The following is a 12,554-nucleotide window of genomic DNA, read 5'->3' as shown; positions in this document are numbered from 1 at the left end:
TATAAATACAAATACAAATAGACTAATAGGCTTTGTATTCAGGACATCATTTTTTTGCAGTTTTACTTTAGTGCCTTATTGCAAACAGGATGCATGTTTTGGAATATTTTTATTCTGTACAGGCTTCCCTTTTCACTCTGTCATTTAGGTTAGTATTGTGGAGTAATTACAATGATGTTGATCCATCCTCAGTTTTATCCTATCACAGCCATTAAACTCTGTAACTGTTTTAAAGTCACCATTGGCCTCATGATGAATTCCCTGAGCGGTTTCCTTCCTCTCTGGCAACTGAGTTGGGAAGAACCCCTGTATCTTTGTAGTGACTGGGTGTATTGATACACCATTAACCACACAAAGGTACAGGCACATGGATACGCACACATTGTGATATTGTTGTATGGTAGTATTGAACATTTTGTGTTGTGAATATGTGGTGGTGTAGTGATGTTATATGATGTACTGTTTTATCTTTAGCTCATTCAGTACAAACATAGTTCACTGTTAAATATTTTGTTTTATATGTAATGTGGGTGCTTTGGTGTGTTTGGAGCCCAAGAAGAGAAAGGGGATCCTTAATAAATACAAATAAAAATTAAAAGTGTAATTAATCGCTTCACCATGCTAAAAGGGATATTCAATGTCTGCTTTAAACATTTTTTAAAAATGCATTTACCAATAGGTGCCATTTTTTTGCGAGGCATTATAAAAACCTCCCTGGTCTTTGTGGTAGAATATGAGGTTGAAATTCACTGCTCAACTGAGGGAATTTACAGGTTTTTTTTACCTTTATTTAACTAGGCAAGTCAGTTAATTTTTAAGAACAAATTCTTATTTTCAATGACGGCCTAGGAACAGTGGGTTAACTGCCTTGTTCAGGGGCAGAACGACAGATTTTTACCTTGTCAGCTCGGGGATTCGATCTTGCAACTTTTCGGTTACAAGTCCAACGCTCTAACCACTAGGCTACCTGCCGCCCCAAAGGTAATTCTATGTGTAGAGTAAAGAGATGAGGTAGTCATTCAAAAATAATGTTAAACACTATTATTGCATGCAATTTATTATGTGAGTTGATAATAATTTTTTTACTCCTTATTTAGGCTTGCCAAAACAAAGGGGTTGAATACTTGACTCAAGACTGTTTTCAAAACCGCATCATTCCCCTGTGCTGCCTCTCTCTCTTTCCCCACACATCCGGTACTGAAGAAACAAACCAAAAGAAAACTGTTTTCTTTTGAAACGATTTCCCTCTGCTCTCTGACACACACACACACACACACACACACACACACACACACACACACACACACACACACACACACACACACACACACACACACACACACACACACACACACACACACTCCGTACATGACCTTTCCTCAAAGCAAAAGGTTTAACGTTGTGCCGTTTCAATTAACGTTGGGGTGAGTGTTCCATCATCTTGCTGGCTGACACTCTTTCTCTCCCTAATGAAATGCTTTCTTCTTTCAGAGTTCTTAATTACTTTGTTCCAGCGCCTCTGTTCTCCTCTCAGGGACCATGAATAATGCAATAACAGGAACTTTGGAAGTCCTTTAATGATCTATGTTCTATCAACAGCACCTCTTTATAGTGCAATCAGGCAGGGACAATAAGTTATACACAGAATAACAAACTCATAGTGAATTCAAAATGATGTCCCTGAAATGATTCATGTCCATAACGTCTTCCTCCACGCCCTCATCCGGGTACAGACCAATCACTACTAGTGTGTGAGTGAGTTTGTGTTTCAATACACTGCTGTTGACCTATATCTCATGCTGGGTATTACCGTAATTATAGACTCCTGCATGTTGGTAAGTGATGTTGACAACAGATCAGGGTTAAAATAAACATGAAATCTCCCACAAATCTTTCCCTGTTATTTCAGCTCCGCCAATGCATTTGGGGGGAAGAGTTGCCCTATCCCTACATTCTCTAAAATAAACAAGGGGGAAATACATTGAATTTACATAGATAAACAAACATGTACTGTAAGTGAAACTACATCCACAGTACACAGGATTATCATAGACAAATAAACAGTGTAGGTGAGTGTAATATCCTATTTGAATTATCATGGGTAGACTACAGCTGCCATCCTACTACTGTAGCTACTATAAAATGATTAATCCAGTTGAGCAATAATCCAATTTTGACATACTTAGAGTCAACGTAGCTTTACCTGTGTCATCAAGTTAATCCGTTTACTTCACACCACATTTACATCATGTATATGTAGTACAGGTAAACACCAAAAAAATCATGTTTTCATCCTCATGCATGAAATACAGCAACTGCTCTCCCAAACACACATCATCTCAACACTATATCGCTAGATGAAAACAGAGCAATAACGCAAGACAAGAGGGGGGATTATTTCTGATTGTGTGCCATTGAAACTTGATCAAATTGCAGCTAGCCAATTGCTACTTTCTAGTGAGTGCAGCCAGTGTTGCAGCTAGCCTAGTGTGCCTAGCACTTCCAGTGAGCGCAGCCTGTGTTGCAGCTAGCCTAGCATGCCTAGCACTTCCAGTGAGGCTAGCCTAGGGTGCCTGGCACTTCCAGTGAGTGCAGCCTGTGGAACATGCTAATTATCCTCCTCACAGCACTTCTGCTTACTTGATTTTAGAGTGATAAAATGGAGGCAGAATCGGCTTACCTCCGTAAAGCACCGCAATTAATTGTAATCTAGTTTAATAAGAGGCCCACTTTAGCTTGCTAATGTGGTTAATTGTAGCCACACAGGAAGTGTTATTGACTGAGTGGTTGCCATTAGACATGATGAAGGCACTGATGTGTGAATACCTCAGCCCACAACATACACACATATCTCTCTCAACTGCTATATGTAGACAGAAAAACACAGGGGCATGCGCACACACACACACAAACACACACAAGCAAACACCCACAAAGGCAGAGCAGAAAGAGATTTGTTGTGGTGGCTGCATGCCAATGTTGTTTGACTGTAGCAACTGGTTGAGGTGTTTATTCTTTAGAAAGGTGAGGAGAAAAGGGTGAAGATGGAAACGTTTCTGCACAGAGACACAAGACAAGTACTCATTAAATCAGTAGAAGGAACAGTACAACAGTAAACAACCTATATTTATTGTATCAAAAGCTCCAGATGGTAGAACAGTACAGCAAACCGTTTCATCGTGGCATAACATTCCTCAAGTGTATTAGAAATAAGCAGTACATGTAGGGACTCATGTTATAAGTAAACAATTTAGATAAGACATTGCTTAGAGTATCAGTTGACTCTTAAAGTAGGCCTATAGACATATAAAGACTTGGGAAGATGAATCTTTGAGTCTGGTGCTAGCTCAGCTAAAGGGAGGGGAGTACTGCAACAGTTCCCTGTCTGTTGGTCCTCTCAGGTTCTGTATCTATAGTGGGCTAGGCTAATCCTAGCCAGGTTTGACAGTAGAGAGACTTGGAGAGGCTGGAAGAGACTCACTTCCTACACAGCTGCTTTACCTCACAGGCCCAGGTGACCCACTTGCTTACACCATCTACAACCCACCACCCACCCACCATCTACCATATCAAATCCAATCTCATCCCATTCCAATCTGCTGCTGTTCAATAGCTGTCTGCCTGTCTGTCTGCCTGAACCCAGAATCTGCCATTTACTCCCATCAACACTGTTCCAACACTGCTGAAATAGGAGGGGACTATCTGGCCTTGTAACTAGTTGTGTCCCTGAAACTCACAGGCTACAGAACATGAAACATAGGCTGCTATTCTACTCTCATGTAAAGCAGCTCAAATGCTTGGGAGTGCTTCACAAAAGGCCTGGGAGCTCTGCTAGCAAAAGCTTTGTTATCATATAAACCTAGCTAATGACATCAAATCAGCAGCAGTCAACTGTCAAGGTGGCAATTTAAGAAGTAACAAAAAGGAAAAAGCACCGTACGCCACTCTAGCATGTGTAAGCAAGTGCAACACTTGACATCCTTCCAGTCAGACCAAACCATCCACGATAAGCCAATTTATTTCTTGGTAGCATTTTTGTCAAAACAAGCCTAATTTGGTCATTTCTCTTTAAATAACATTTTACAGAAAGTCAATGGCAGTCATGGATTTGGGATATTCTCCCTTTCAGTGACAAGAAAAGGAAGGACAGGTTGAAGTTGTACTAAGTAAACCTCATTGACAGAACAAGCCTACCTTTCGTGGGTTCTGTGCGCTTGGGTAGATCCAGCGTATCGTAGTTTTTGTCATTCTCGCCGTTTTTTCTGGCTGGATAGAGCCAGAGAGAACATATGTAAATGCCACATTCAGAGACAACCTGACAGAGTTCACTGACAATGTCCTAGAGACGATGCAGGACCACACACACACACACACGCGCAGATGAACACACACACGCATGCACGCACAGACACACGCACACAGAAACATGCATCACTGCACACACAAGTCTAGTAGCAGCCCTTCCCAGAGATGGCAGGTGGGAATCCCCTTTAATTATGCAGGGAGGGTAATGGAGCCAGGTGACTACAGAAGGGCCAGCTAATGAACCTCTCTCCATCCATATCCTCAACAGGGAGGGGACATGCCTATGTCACTATGTGAGATTCAACCTTTCAACATTTCAAACAGAACTTATCAGCAGGCTGAGGGGAAACTGCACTGCAGTCTAAAGCTGGGACTAAAAACTAGAGCCCATGTTCTTTTTCACTACCCAGACTTACCCGTCTCACCTGTCCCTCCCCTACCTCTACCCCCGAGATTAGGCTAGGTTTGGATTACTAACATCATGACGTTGGGGGGCATGATGAAAGAGGTAGAACTACAGTAAGGGTGCAGCAAATAAAGAGGGGAAACAAGTGAAGTCCTTCAAACTTTTTGGAGGAGACCCAAACTACTAATGCTACAGTAGCTATAAGGGGAGGGGTGAGAGGGTGTGCTGAGTCAAGACATGAGGACACTCACCTTGATTAAACCATTCCTCTATAGTTAGCCAAGGAAGCAGCAGCAATGCCAAAAACACAAGCAGGGAGAAGAGAAGAATAAATGATAAAATAGGTTGTGAGGATTAGAGGTGACAATAACAAGTAAACACTTCAGTCAACTTGGGGCTGTACATTTGAGAGAGAGAGAGAGAAATAGAGAGAGAGGGAGAAAGGGAGAATGTTTGAAAGAAAGCAAGGGAGGGAAAGGAGAAATAGAGGCAGTAGTGCTGAGTGATTAGTGCTTTTCTTGGTCGGTTCAGTTTTGGTTAGAGTATTACAAAACTACCACAGTTTACGATTTCGGTTTCAATTATTCTTTTAAACATGATATGCATTATTTTTTAGCTTTTTAATGGAAGTTCCACAGCCAAAAATAGTGAACATTCACTTGCCAAAACATAGAAAATATTCCCTTCTCTGTCAGGTCCACATTGGGTAGACATCAATAGAAAAATAGGAAATTACTATGAAATAATATAATATTTCAGTTATGTATATTACTTTGTTTTTATTTTATTATTTGTAATTCCTTAAAGTCATCATCTCATCTCTGTTTAAGCAGTAGCAGCCAAACAACGTAATCTCTGTACTCCCCATACTGTTCTGTCTTTAGTTATCTTATTTAGCTAGGCTAGCTGCAGAGCTGTCTGACGAAATCCAGAAGTTACCAGAAAGGTGAAATTTTATCCTTTCTTGGAGTAAGCCGCATTACTACTCATTGTTTATGGCCCTCTCATGACAAATAATTACTTTTGGGGATTACGTAGATTACATTTTCCATTACATTTAGTTACATTTAACAGGTTTTAATCGCTCAGCACTAAGAGGCAAAGGGAAAGAAAGAGAGCAAGAGAGAGTGGGAGAATATAAGGAAAGAAACAAGTATATAGGTTAAAAGGAGACAAGCAGAGAGTAAATCCCATTAGCACTCCACAGGTCTTCTTTTGGGACAGTGTTCAAAGAGGCTGTGGTGTCAGTGTGCTCGGCTCATTATAGAGAAAAAAGTGTTTTCCAAAAGTCCTCAGAAGAATAGTAAAACAAGGAAAATTTGGGGACATTTCGCCGGTCCCCAAAAGGAAAAATTGTATTTTAGGCTTAGGGGTTAGGGTTATGGTTAGGGTTACAATTAGGGTTAGGATTAGGAGTTAGGGTTAGGTTTAGTTTAAGGGTTAGGGTTTGGGGTTAAGTTTAGGGAAAATAGGATTTTGGATGGGACTACATTTTTTGGTCCCCACTTGGATAGTAAAACCAATGTGCGTGTGTGTATCATTACACTGTAGTGCCATAAACGAGGAGCGAAAGGGTCAGTCACTGCCACACAAGGCACTAAGCCAGCCACACATAACAGCACAGGAATATAGGAATAAAAAGAGAAATGCAAAAAGCAACCATTAGCATTCACTAAATAAGTTGGCCTGAAGCGTCTGTTCATGGTAAGGGCTCTAATGGCACGTGTCAGAATTCGGGGGGGTAATTTAGAGCGTTTATCATGTAACTAATTGCTGGGAAAGACTGTTGTCTAAACAGCTCTCCTGAAAGATCTGACTCCCCTTCCAGCACTCATGCTGGTTTTATAGGGCCGTGTTTAGCTTTTTTAATGTAGGCTCTCTCTCCTTCAAAGTACACCTCCAGGGCCTGCGAAGGCTAAACACACCTCATTAACTGCTATGTACAATAGAAGCCGACTGGCTAATTCGCTTGAGATTGCCATCTATGATATTCATCTGTAAACACACACACTTTTAGACACATGCTCCAGTGCTTTCTTGGCCTCTAAATCAGTGGCGTCCCCCTCTGGACCCTGAGGGGTGAAAGGTCAGTGAAATTGGGTCTCTCATCATTGGCTAAGTGATTCATTTCCATCATAATTTGTTGTGGGAGAGGGAGCTCTGCTTGTTGTTCAGCCATTAGTCAGCCAGTGATTGAGAGGTAGCAAATATACGAATTACATACTGTATCTGTTTAGGACCAGAGGTAGCCTATACTAAATACTGTAACTGTCTAGGGAGAAACAGCTCTGGGCTAAATTAGGTAAATAGAGCTCTAAAGAGCTGAAAAACTGTGTTATAGGCCTGGATACATACAGTTAACTATACAAACTGACATGGCCCATTTTGCAAATTGCATACAGGTTTAGATTCCATTCTAACTGAATGCCAGATAATGAGAAAAGTTAGAACTTTTTCTGTATTGTTGTTAATAGGTGCTTCCTACAGATCAGCCATCACTGGCGGTCCATGGAAGAGACTGGTTTTTGGACTGGGCCTACATTTTGAGGCTGGGCCTACGTTTTGAAGCTGGGCCTACGTTTTGGGACTGGGCCTATTTCTTGGGACTGGGCCTATTTCTTGGGACTGGGACTATGTCTCGCCAGTCTCTCTCTGTTTTGTCCTCTTACCTTTGGCCTTCTTCCCTCCAAAGCAGCCTGCGTCATCCTTCTTCTTCCTCTGAGGGCCCGCAGAGCCCGGGGCCTGCAGAACGGATGGGTCTGTGAACTTCTCGGCCCCTGGGATCTCTTTGTGAACGTGGTAAGACAGGTTCCTCATGATACACACACAGTTCTCCACAGACTGGTGGGGGGATAGAGGTAGAGGGAGGGACAATGTCAATTCAACCTATACAGATTGATCAAGCAATATGATATGAAAGGGACTGGTTATTTGCTAGAAATTAGATAGATAACAGCAAAACTCAGCAGTTAAGAGATCTGCATCCACGGTATTAAATGTCTCCAATGAACATATGGCATATTGACAATGCAGATACAGTAATATCGGTCGGTTTGGAGGCTCACCTTGTTGTCCATGTCTTTCTTGCCCACAGCTGACTGCAGGGCGTGCAGCAGAGCATCCACAAGCCCCTCACACTCCCTTAGTCTGCGCCTTGCCTCGGCCCCGTCCGAACTCACATTCCTGGGGTAGAGAAGGCAGAGAGACAGGGAGGTTAAAGAGACAGAGATAAACAGGTCAGAAACACAGAAAACACAACCACATGTTTTAAAGACCAAAAGCATTTAATTGAAAAGCATCAAGAATATAAACAGCTAGGTAGACTTGCAAATGGTACTTGCGGATTCTTCATTCCAAATCAGACTAATGTAAATTGAAAAAAAATATAAACACAACATGCAACAACAAATATTTTACTAAGTTACAGTTTATATAATAAAATCAGCCCATTAAAATAAATTAATTAGGCCCTCATCTAAGGATTTCACATGACTGGGAATACAGATTTGCATCTGTTGGTCACAGATACCTTAAAAAGAAAGGTAGAGGCATGGAACAGAAAACCAGTCAGTAACTGGTGTCACCACTATTTGCCTCATGCAGCACAACACATCTCCTTCGCATAGGGTTGATCAGGTTGTTGATTGTGGCCTGTGGAATGTTGTCCCACTCCAAATCAAATCAAATTGTATTGGTCAAATACACATCGTTAGCAGATGTTAATGCGAGTGTAGCAAAATGCTTGTGCTTCTAGTTCCGACAGTGCAGTAATATCTAACAAGTAATCTAACAATTCTCCAACAACTACCTAATACACACAAATCTAAAGGGAGGAATAAGAATATGTACGTATAAATATATGGATGAGCGGCATAGGCATGGTGCAATAGATGGTATAAAGTACATTATATACACATACGAGATGAGTAATGTGAGATATGTTAACATTATTAAAGTGGCATTGTTTAAAGTGACTAGTGATCCATTTATTAAAGTGGCCAGTGATTGGGTCTCAATGTAGGCAGTTTCTCGGTCCCAGCTTTGATCACCTGTACTGACCTCGCCTTCTGGATGGTAGCGGGGTGAACAGGCAGTGGCTCGGGTGATTGTCTTTGATGATCTTTTTGGCCTTCCTGTGACATCGAGTGCTGTAGGGGTCTTGGAGGGCAGGTAGTCTGCCCCCGGTGATGCGGTGTGCAGACTTTCTGGAGAGCCTTGCGGTTGAGGGCGGTGCAGTTGCCGTACCAGGCGGTGATACAGCCCGACAGGATGCTCTAGATTGTGCATCTGTAAAAGTTTGTCAGGGTTTCAGGTGACAAACCAAATTTCTTCAGCCTCCTGAGGTTGAAGAGGCACTATTGCGCCTTCTTCACCACACTGTCTGTGTGGGTGGACCATTTCAGTTGGTCTGTGATGTGCCAAGGAACTTAAAACTTTCCACCATCTCCACTAATGTCCCTTCAATGTGGATATGGGGTTGTTCCCTCTGCTGTTTCCTGAAGTCCACGATCATCTGCTTTGGTTTGTTGACGTTGAGTGAGAGGTTGTTTTCCTGACACCACACTCTGAGTGCCCTCACCTCGTCGTTGTTGGTAATCAGGCCCACTACTGTTGTGTCGTCTGCAAACTTGATGATTGAGTTGGAGGCGTGCATGGCCACACAGTCATGGGTGAACAGGGAGTACAGGAGGGGGCTGAGAACGCACCCTTGTGGGGCCCCAGTGTTGAGGGTCAGCGAAGTGGAGATGTTTCCTACCTTCACCACCTGGGGGCGGTCCGTCAGAAAGTCCAGTACCCAATTGCACAGGGCGGGGTTGAGACCCAGGCCCTCCAGCTTAATGATGAGCTTGGAGGGTACTATGGTGTTGAATGCTGAGCTGTAGTCAATGAACAACATTCTTACATAGGTATTCCTCTTGTCCAGATGGGATAGGGTAGTGTGCAGTGTGATGGCGATTGCATCATCTGTGGACCTGTTGGGGCGGTATGCAAACTGAAGTGGGACTAGGGTGGCAGGTAAGTGTGAGGTGATATGATCCTTGACTATTCTCTCAAAGCACTTCATGATGACAGAAGTGAGTGCTACGGGGCGGTAGTCATTTAGTTCAGTTATCTTTGCCTTCTTGGGTACAGGAACAATGGTGGCCATCAGCAGACTGGGATAGGGAGTGATTGAATATGTCCGTAAACACACCAGCCAGCTGGTCTGTGCATGCTCTGAGGATGTGGCTAGGGATGCCGTCTGGGCCAGCAGCCTTGCGAGGGTTAACATCTTTAAATGTCTTACTCACCTCGGCCACGGAGAAGGGGGGGGGGGGGCAGTCCTTGTTAGCAGGCTGCGACGGTGGCACTGTATTATTCTCAAAGCGGGCAAAGAAGGTGTTTAGTTTGTCTGGAAGCTAGATGTCGGTGTCCGTAACATGTCTGGTTTTCTTATTGTTGTCTGTAATTTCCTGTAGACCCTGCCACATACGTCTCGTGTCTGAGCCGTTGAATTGCGACTCCACTTTGTCCTTATACCAACATTTCGCTTGTTTGATTGCCTTGCAGAGAGAATAACTACACCGTTTATATTTGGCCAAATTCCCAATCCTCTTTCCATGGTTAAATGCGGTGGTTCGCACTTTCAGTTTGCGCGAATGCCACCATCCATCCACAGTTTCTGGTTAGGGTAGGTTTTAATAGTCACAGTGGGTACAACATCTCCAATGCACTTCCTTATAAACTCACTCAACGAATCAGTGTATAGATCGATGTTATTCTCTGAGGCTGCTCAGAACATTTCCCAGTCCACGTGATCAAAACAATCTTGAAGCGTGGATTCCGATTGGTCAGACCAGCGTTGAATGGTTCTAGTCACAGGTACATCCTGTTTGAGTTTCTGTCTATAAGACGGTAGGAGCAAGATGGAGTCATGGTCAGATTTGCCGAAGGGAGGGCCTTGTATGCATCACGGAAGTTGGAGTAGCAGTGATTGAGTGTATTGCCTGCGCGAGCGCTGCAATCAATATGCTGATAGAATTTAGGTAGACTTGTTCTCAAATTTGCTTTGTTAAAATCCACGGCTACAAAAAACACAGCCTCAGGATATATGGTTTCCAGTTTACATAGAGTTCAGTGAAGTTCCTTCAGGGCCGTCGTGGTGTCTGCTTGAGGGGGTTTATACACAGCCGTGACGATAACTGACAAGAATTCTCTTGGGAGATAATATAGCCGGCATTTGATTGTAAAGAATTCGAGGTCGCGTGAGCAGAAGGACTTGAGTTCCTGTATGTTGTTGGGATTACACCATGAGTCGTTAATCATGAAGCATACACCCCTGCCCTTCTTCTTCCCAGAGAGGTTTTTATCTCTATCGGCGCGACGTAGGAAGAAGCCTGGTGGCTGAACCGACTCCAACAACGTATCCCGAGAGAGTAATGTTTCCGTGAAACAGAGAATGTTACAATCTCTGATGTCTCTCTGGAAGGCAACCCTTGCTCTAATTTCATCTACCTTGTTGTCAAGAGACTGGACATTGGCGAGTAGTAAACTCAGAAGTGGTGGGCGGTGTGCACGCCTATGGAGCCTGACCAGGAGGCCACTCCGTTTGCCTCTTCTGCGGCGACGTTGTTTTGGGTTGGCTTCTAGGATTAGATCCACTGTCCTGGGTGGTGGTCCGAACAAAGAATCCGCTTCGGGAAAGTCGTATTCCTGGTCATAATGTTAGAAGTTGACGTCGCTCTTATATCCAACAGTTCTTCCCGGCTGTATGTAATAACGCTTACGATTTTCTGGGCTAACAATGTAAAAAACCATTATACTGCATAGTTTACTAAGGACTCGAAGCGAGGCGGCCATCTCTGTCGGCGCCATCTTAATTCCTCTTCAATGGCTGTGCGAAGTTGCTGGATATTGTCGGGAACTGGAACACGCAGCTGTACTAGTCGAGAGCATCCCAAATGCTGAAATACTCTGGAATTGTGTACAAATTCTTGCGACATGGGGCCATGCACTATCATGCTGAAACATGAGGTGATGGCGGCAGATGAATGGCATGACAATGGGCCTCAGGATCTTGTCACAGTATCTCTATGCATTCAAATTGCCATCAATAAAATGCTGTTGTGTTAGTTGTCCGTAGATTATGCCTGCCCATACCATAACCCCACCGCCACCATGGCGCACTCGTTGACGTCTGCAAACCACTCGCCCACACGACGCCATACAAGTGGACTTTGGTTGTGAGGCTGGATGGATGTACTGCCAATTTCTCTAAAATGACATTGGAGGCGGCTTATGTTAGAGAAATTAATATTCAATTCTCTGTCAACAGCTCTGGTGGACATTCCTGCAGTCAGTATGCCAATGCACGCTCCCTCAAAATTTGAGACATCTGTGATATTGTGTTGTGTGACAAAACTGCACATTTTAGAGATGCCTTTCATTGTCCACAGCACAAGGTGCACCTATGTAATGATTTTGTTGTTTAATCAGCTTCTTGATATGCCACACCTGTCAGGTGGATGGATTATCTTGGCAAAGGAGAAAAGCTCACAAACAGGGCCGTCATGTGCACAAAGTTTGAGAGAAATATGTTTTTTGTGCATATGAAACATTTCTGGGATCTTTTATTTCAGCTCATGAAACATGGGATGAACGCTTTACATGTTCGTTTATATTTTTGTTCAGTGTAGTTTGAGTGAATACAACCTGCAAAGAGGCTCTGTATAGGCCTTTTCAGAGAGTTTAGTTTTGGAGAGAGAGCAGGAGCTGCCAGGCTCGCTGGGGACTTCATTTAAGAATGTTTCCTTTCTGTGCCATATAATCACATTACCAACCACCCAGCAAGTCCTGGAGGAAG

At 43.3% G+C, this 12,554-nt stretch overlaps 1 protein-coding gene across 24 annotated transcripts in view; it reads right to left on the bottom strand.

Annotated features, from left to right (window-relative positions):
- The window catches only part of LOC106580487 (splicing regulator ARVCF), a 371,259-nt gene that overhangs the window by 51,439 nt on the left and 307,266 nt on the right, over positions 1-12,554 (bottom strand). For 18 of the 24 annotated variants that reach the window (XM_045703240.2, XM_014161608.3, XM_045703242.2 and 15 more), the window contains 4 exons: positions 7,777-7,894; positions 7,381-7,552; positions 4,963-4,980; positions 4,195-4,266 (listed from right to left, as the gene is read on the bottom strand). In XM_045703240.2, the coding sequence (XP_045559196.1) occupies positions 4,195-4,266; positions 4,963-4,980; positions 7,381-7,552; positions 7,777-7,894 (380 nt within the window). The remainder of the gene's footprint in view (positions 1-4,194; positions 4,267-4,962; positions 4,981-7,380; positions 7,553-7,776; positions 7,895-12,554) is intronic. The other 6 variants (XM_045703241.2, XM_082966374.1, XM_082966376.1 and 3 more) reach the window with 2 other exon arrangements.

The sequence above is a fragment of the Salmo salar genome, chromosome 20 (assembly GCF_965601325.2).
Source record: "Salmo salar chromosome 20, fSalSal1, whole genome shotgun sequence".
NCBI lineage: Eukaryota > Metazoa > Chordata > Actinopteri > Salmoniformes > Salmonidae > Salmo > Salmo salar.
This window is presented reverse-complemented; position numbering and strand designations above follow the sequence as displayed.